Consider the following 7,785-nt stretch of genomic DNA (forward strand, 5'->3'; position numbering starts at 1 on the left):
CGCCCGGCGGGGCTCGCCCTCAGGGTGTCAGAGCCGGAGGGAGCGCGCAGGTGCAGCCCGSCTCTCCTCTCCTGAAAGGCACGGACGGACCCCACACAGGCAGAGAACGCTGCAAACTTTCCGAGGGTCGCGGGCATGAGCGGCTCCGCGGGAATCGTTCTGAAGACTGAAAAGGCAATTCTCGCCCGGCCGGTGGAGCCGTGCCCCGGCTGGAACCCCCCGGCCCCAGGCGGGCGGAGCCGCTGTCCCGGCCCCGAGAGGGGCAGGGGGAGGCACGGACACACACACGAGAGCCCAGCACGCCCAGGGAGCCGAGACATTGACGGCAAACACGGACACCTGAGGAGACACMCACACCTGCAGCGCAAAGCACAGCCAGAGCGAGACACAAACACGGCAGCCAGCACACTCCCGCACCGAAAAAGACGAGCTGCGTTCATTTCTTATAATAGTAGATACACATGCAGARAGATAGGGTTTGGCTTTGTGGTTTGTTTTGGTTTTGTTTATTTTTTCCACCTCCCTGAAGATACCAAAGGACAAAGTGTCAAGGTGATAATGTCAAGCCATCGCCTAAATTTCCACAAAGCCTTATTGCCTGCCCTGTGAGAGGTTTTAGCAATGGTAGTACAGCTTTGCTAACATGCAACCAACAGAAAAAAAACCCCACGCTAACAGCAAAAATTATAGAGAAAGTTGCTGTGTCTGGAACAGAAAGAGGGCAAACATCCTTCTAGCCCCYTTACACCATTGCTGTGTAATCAAATAGCAACTCATAAAGGGAGAGAACAATGTCATATTCAGRAAGGGGAAGAAATAAAATACAGTTTGTAGGCCTTAACTGTTGTATCAATACACACAATGGATGCATCTCACTTTTAGCATAGAGAAACCTCGCATCATACAAAGCTGTAAGGTTGATTTTGAGGGGGAAAATATGCTTACATTTCTTCTGGCCTTTGTGACATATATAGAAAGCAGGAAAAGGACTCCATATAGTAGCAYGGCTTTACACATAAATTTTTAATATCACAACATAATATACCACATTCTTACTTCTCTGAGCTCCTACTGAATATAGCATTCTTAAGCTGATGAAATACTGCAAAACAATAGCAGTGTTTTGTTAGCTTGGTGCCATGCTTTTTTTTGAACGATAAATTCAGAAGTGTTTAGTTCTTCCTCACACATAAAGWCTTCTTTCCAAGGACTGCAGCCCCATTGTGTTTCCATCCACTCAACTTTGAATCCATTTTATACAACATTCTGTTCCTTGTGGGTGCTGGAACAGAGAAGGCTTAAAAATTTGTAATAGTTGATAGCAAAGTTCAGAAAATCAACCATATATCCATAATCTGCCAGTATTCCTAGGCAAAACCATTTCCACTCACTATGCTGCCCTCTTTCTCCACCAATCAGTTGCACACACAGTTGATAAGTGGGGATACATCGGCTGCACTTTTGTTTTTTTTACATTTTAAACTGTAGCACACTGACAATTTGTTGCCAGTGGACATTATTAACTTATTAAAAAGGTCATAACAGTTGTTGTTTCTTTAGCAGTTCATTTGTGTTTTCAGTTCAATTAAGTCTTACCTCTGCTTTCTGCATAAATAACCCAGACGTGCCAGGACTGCAACACCAACTACTCCAAATACACTGCCAAGAAGAATTACTTGTTTGATAGCTGAAAAACAGAGACCAACCGCAAAAATCTGTGAAGATTTTGATATACATTTCTTCATATCTGTTTGAATGCAGTCATAYGACAATTTCTGAAAWTGTACAAATAGCGTTAATTTTTCTRTTCKCTTTATYTGTGGAATAAACTGCCTCCCTTGGCAGGGGGGATYGGACTMAATGATCTCCAGAGGTCCCTTCCAACCCTTTACCSTTTCAGATTCTCTGAAACTGGTAAAGATCAGGAACTCACAGAATTTCAGTGTTAGAGCAGGTGGCTGCAAAAGYTGCTGTAACACAAAGGGTGGCTAGTGGTTAATATGTATTTATGTATATGACTGTCAATCCCAGCAATGTGCCCTGAAATGTTTTTTCAATCCTTATTCCATGCAGTTTGATTACTTTAAAAATTAGCCCTATTTTGGCATTAAATTTTGAAACTGCCTTTGCTGCTTAATTACATAAAAGAGAGCGGAAGTGCCTGTTCTGATGTGGGTACATTGAACTGCATCAGAGACTTTGAACACACTAAACCACAGAAAAGTGTCAACTTGATTCTTGCCTAACAAGGACACCTGAAAGATAGAAAGAAACCAGATATGAAGCAAATTTTGAATTAAAATTCTCATTTCGGTTTTTTTTTTTTTCTATTAAACAGCTGCAGATTACCATGACACATAAGAATATCGGTAAAAGTTAGGAGATGCAGCATGTGGAATGAACTGTYTGGGAGAAACAATGATTCCAGCATTTTCTATCTGAGCCTTAATGCACCTGGGCTGTATTTTTACCATACCTCCCTTCCATGGCTTTATCACACCTACAAGAACTGCTCAAACCACAGCCTAGCACACAGGGATGGCAGAGTGATGTAACAGACACTTCTGTGATCCTAGAAYACATGATTTGGGTTGTAATTTGGTTTATAGTGAGTAAAATGGTTTATTATAAGGAAAGGAATGGGATACACAAACTGTTTCACAGGCATTAGTCCGTCATCCAGTAATTTCTGAACCTAATATTTGGCTTACACATATTTCACAGGGAGTTATCCAGTCTCTGCCAAGTGATGAGAACCCACCACTGGCTGAAGTATTTAGTCCAGAAGTGATTTGCCTCTATTGTGAAATCYTTGTGTTTAGAAAAAGCACAGAAGACTAATGAGATTTCTGACAACTTTTCAAAAAGAACTGTATTTACACAGAGCCTGGGCCTGGAAAAGGAAATGTAGAAGTGAGGGGGGTGGGGAGAAGAAAAAAGAACTCAAAGACAGACAAGATTGTCCTTAATATCACCAAATTATTGTCTGTCTCAAAAAGACTGTATATACATATATTGCTACTAACATGATTTTTAGCTGTATGYTACATCTGATTTTACTAGAATCTCATTTTTGCTTTTGCTGGATGGCTTCTTTGTTCTTCCACTTTGTGATATTCTGTGAAGAGAGGTTGCTGTGGTACTGGCAAGACTTGCAGTGGGATTGTAATTAGAAGCATAGCAAAAATAATTATTAGCAGAGGATTTCCATGGAAACTTTAGTCCASGGAAGCAAAACTCAAAAACAACAATATGCAGGCCCAACAACATAATTTGTATTTGAAGTTTCAAATATTGAAATGGATTTTGTAGAATAAYTGGCATTACATTTTCTTGTTTCTATCTCTTTTCCTATACGATTTTCTTAGTCCCCATRCCTTTATTTTAACTGTTCTATCTTTTGAAAAATGGAAGCCTATAGCAACTAAAAAACTTTGGTGATTTGCTATACAGAGCTTGAATCTGCACAAAACTGCAGGAAGTGTGATGAACACACCACTGTAAAAATACACCTGTAAGCTTAGGCTAATTGAGGGATAGTATAGTAATACTCAAACTTCCTGAGGCTTATAAAAATCATCATTTTTGGATCACACAGCAAATTAGCTAGAACCCCAAATATCAAATAGTAAGATCATCGTTACAATCAGATGATTAAAATTCTTTCACACCTTGTTTTTCTTTGTCATCTTTCAGGAAAGCATTGAAAAACATTGTGAGTTTTGTTTACTTTTCCACAATCCTGTGTCATGTCTCCATCATTCTGAATGCAACCAATCACTACATATCTTCCAACTCCTTTCCTCTGATCTCTCAGGGCTGYCTTTCTGCCCCCCTTTTGCTAGTGTAAATGTCAGCATCTGTTTTGCTTATTGAGACTGACTGGCTCTTATCCAGTATGTATGTGGTTGATGGCAGCAATGGAAAAATATTCTTAGCTTTCAGCTTGGCAGAATGTTTTGCCACTGCCTTTTTAAGATCTGGCCTTTGTAAATTTTTCTACTGCCCAAACTCACTGTAGTTCATCTTGCAAATATCACTAAATGTTCAGAACTGCATTGGGAAGGCACAGGCAATTGGTACAGGACAGCAGAGGCTGATGAAATGYGTTAGCATGATAGGAATTCATTGATGATGTGAAGTGCACTTTCCACATTTCTTTGGAAGGGTTTTAGAATGAAGAATCTGTTAGTATGAATTATTTGATGAGTGCTTTTGGGAACTATTAACTCAGCATTAAAAGTGCTTCAGTATGCCATCTGGCCTTGCATCACCCTGGTGCTTTGAAATATTGCCATCTTGAGGATATTTGGAGTGTATGTGGTGAATGAATAAAAAGAAAATTTTGAGCCATTTTCTGTAAATCATAGAGACAGCCTAACTGCAGCTAATTCCAACTATCCCAGGCTAACTGATAATCTATTAGTAGTAACACAAGAAGGATAATAAATTTAKGTTATTTATACTAAATACTATTATGTCATTCACAATAGTTTTACTGCTATAGAATAATGGAATTATGTTTTGAGATAACATAATCTTTTAGAAGAAAAGATGTTCAAAAAGTGTGGGCTGTGTCTGCTCTCAAATCACAGAATTGTGGAACAGCTGAGGTGGGAAGGGACCTCTGGGGATCATTTTGTCCAACTCCCCTGTTCAAGCAGGGAGAACTTTTTCAAATCTCCAGGGAGGGAGACTGCAACTTCTCTGGGGAACCTGTGCCAGTGCTCAATCATAATCAAAAGTAAAAAAAAGTGTTTTCTGATATTCAGAGGGAACCTCCTATGTTTTAGAGCATGCCTATGGCCTCTGGTCTTGTCCCTAAGCACCACTGGAAAAAGCCTGGCTCCATCTTCTTTTCACCCACCTTGTACCCAYTGATAAAACAAAAACTTTAAAACACCCACCAAAACACACAAAACCACCGTAAGTCACCTGTTAYCTAGATTTGAATTATAGTTTTTCTAGAAATTCACACATCTCATGTTCAATGTTTTCCCAAGTGAGAGAAGTTGCTTTTTTCAAGGGCCATCATGGTATACTGCAATTGTTTTGTCCTTGATAATGATTTTTTTAGTGACAATATGTAATATCCAAAAGGCAACAGACCTGTTCTCTGGGTGCACTTTGGTGTTTCTCCTGACCACATTCCTGACACTTGGCAAATTCTTTCCTGTGACCCAGAGAGTTCATAGCCCTGATCACAGGTGAACGTGATGGCTGAGCCCAGCAGGTAGTTAGTTCCATTCTTTCTTCCATTGGTTGGATGTTCCAGCCAGCCACAAGAGATCACTAGTAAAAGAGACATAACTGGTTAGAACATTTAGGATTTGGACCAGCAAATATCTTTTACAACGATTCAAACAGCATTTTAGTGGCAACACATGGAGAAACAAAGATTTTTAGGCTATATGAAAGACAATACTTTCTGCTGCTTTTAAAAGTTATTTTTAAGTCCAAGGAAGACAGGTKAATGCATATGAAATGAAGATAAAGTTTCTACGCTGTGGTGTTGCAGTGGAAGAGATGKAAAGAAATTTATTTTGAGTTTGCCTAAGTGTTTTATCAGTACAGAGTTCTCCTGGTACAAGGATGATTCCTCATGATAAGAGTATTTATGAGTGCATGAATCTACAGTTAACTAAAGCCTCCTCAAACTCTTTAGATGCCCTATGGAAATAACTGTTGTGATGGCCCCAATGGGCTGTTCACTTAAGAGTTGGACTTKATGATCCCAGTGGGTCCCTTCCAAYKCAGAATRTTCTGTGATTCTATAATGATGTTTTGCAGAATGTCATATCACCTGGCTCTAGGTGTTTTACCAGCAACYTCTGATTCTGATGGGAAAGTCTTGTGGAATTTCCCACTTGAAGGCTTCTTGTTGTCAGGACATCAAATCTGCAGAATGGGTCAGAGTCACAGAGTGAGACCATCTCTTCTACCAGGGGATCAGCAGGGTCTTCTTCAGGGAAGAATACGGGCAGAAAGGAAGCATTGTGCTTTTCCCCATAAAAGAAACTGTTCAGTAAGAACTCTGTGTCGTAAGTAAAGAGAGAACTTCCATTTTCAATAGCCCCTTGGGAGACAGAGAAATAAAGAGAGATTCAGATGTAACATTGCCAACATATGYCACCTTCTGCTACTAATCCAAGACTAAATCCATTATTTACAGAAATGTAGCTAGAGCTGGAAGAGATATAGGGAGCCCTAGAGCATTCTTCCAGCTCAAGATTATTTTCCTTTTCATATGTAAGATTTTAATTTAGCACCAAAGTTAGTGTTCMTTTAACCTGGTTGACCATTTTCTTAAAATTAGATCCAAATAATTGTGTTACRCTGTGATTTTACATAATCATATGCTGACCAATCTAATTCTTCAGGTTAGAAGAGGAGCTCGATCATTCATTGAATGATAGGAGCCATTCTTTGACACACACCTCTCTTCTTTAAAGGGACAATTAAATTGTGATTGTGATTTAATAAATGATTTTTTAAATTGTCAGCAAAGTATATGATGAAAGCATTGCTAATATTCTGGGAAAAGATAGCTGGCCCTGGCTTTTGCTGCACTTCTGTAACACAGTGGCCTGCTGATGCTGTGTTCAGCTGACCATAAAAGGTGGTATTCTGAAAGTGTAAGCTGTGAAATACGAGGTCTGACTCTTGAGAGAACAAARTGCTGATCACCTCATCATGGTTCTGTTTTCACTTCCCACTTGGGTAGAGAGGAGCACATTTCTCTGACTCCCTTCTCTTCCACAGTATTGRTTGCTTCATTTCCTAGTCCTTAAATCACAAGCTGTTTTGCATTTGTAAAGAACATGCAATAATGGACCAGAGAAATTACTTACAGTTTGCTCCAAACTCAAACACCTGCTGGGGACTTGCATGAACTGACATGGTGGTTTTATTCTTGAAGGTGTAGTCATCCTCTGGATTGCCATTCATTACCCCAAAGAGACCCTGTGTGTGATTCATAAGCTTCTCTGGGAGCAGAACTGTCACAGTCAGAAATCCTCCACTGCCCCTTATTTCCACTCCAGACCCAGAGGAGAACATCACTGTGATGTTCTGATCAGGTGTGGAATASAGATAGAGACCTATAAGCAAGGAGAAGAAGAGGACAAAACAGGAATAAAAATTGCTAGCCACAAAAACCTTCCTCTGCTGAGCAGGGGAACTGTTAAAATTCAAGTGATGTATGATGACTGTTTACCAGATYATCACAAAGACTATTCAAATTATCACAGCCGTGTGGGACAAAAAGTCAACTTTCAATGGTTTTTTTGGCAGAAAAATAGAGGAATAATATCTGACCTATTGAGAGAGATCCCAATTGTGAAATTCAGTTCAGGTAAATGTGAAATTCAGTTATATTTTAGTATATATTATGGTTATATTTCACTATATTTCATTTTGTTTGGTAAGCTTCATTGCATTAGATGCAGTAAATTCAAAGCAGAATGCAGAGTAAAGAGTTTTCAATCCCATTCACTGTCCCCAGGATGAGAAGGAAAACCATTGCTCTGCAAATCACTGAGAGAGGACATAGAAGTCATGGACATTGAAGTCACCTGTTAAAACACTTCACAAAAAGATGCTGAAAAGAGAGYTGAAATGCATATATCTAGAGATATTTTTAACTATACAGGGGTTTCATCAGAATATARTTKCTTACAAGGCTGATATGTGTAACTAACCTTTCAGGTCCATCCAACTTTGTTCAGAAAAGCTGAGAACCCTCTGGTTCAAGAGGACCTGAAGATTCAAATCCTCAGAGTAGCG

At 39.7% G+C, this 7,785-nt stretch overlaps 1 protein-coding gene across 1 annotated transcript in view; it reads right to left on the reverse strand.

Moving 5' to 3' along the window:
* Positions 1-525: 525 nt before the first annotated feature.
* SUSD2 (sushi domain containing 2) overlaps positions 526-7,785 on the reverse strand; it is a 16,317-nt gene continuing 9,057 nt past the window's right edge. Inside the window, exons 10-15 of the mRNA XM_057376551.1 lie at positions 7,701-7,785; positions 6,852-7,100; positions 5,804-6,076; positions 5,110-5,292; positions 1,597-1,687; positions 526-1,282 (exon numbers count right to left, since the gene is read on the reverse strand). The exon at positions 7,701-7,785 is cut by the window's right edge and continues 18 nt beyond it. Coding sequence (XP_057232534.1) covers positions 1,255-1,282; positions 1,597-1,687; positions 5,110-5,292; positions 5,804-6,076; positions 6,852-7,100; positions 7,701-7,785 — 909 coding nt within the window. The 3' untranslated portion in view covers positions 526-1,254. The remainder of the gene's footprint in view (positions 1,283-1,596; positions 1,688-5,109; positions 5,293-5,803; positions 6,077-6,851; positions 7,101-7,700) is intronic.

Source organism: Malurus melanocephalus, unplaced genomic scaffold (assembly GCF_030028575.1).
Source record: "Malurus melanocephalus ecotype Western Australia unplaced genomic scaffold, MMel_1.1 scaffold_282, whole genome shotgun sequence".
NCBI lineage: Eukaryota > Metazoa > Chordata > Aves > Passeriformes > Maluridae > Malurus > Malurus melanocephalus.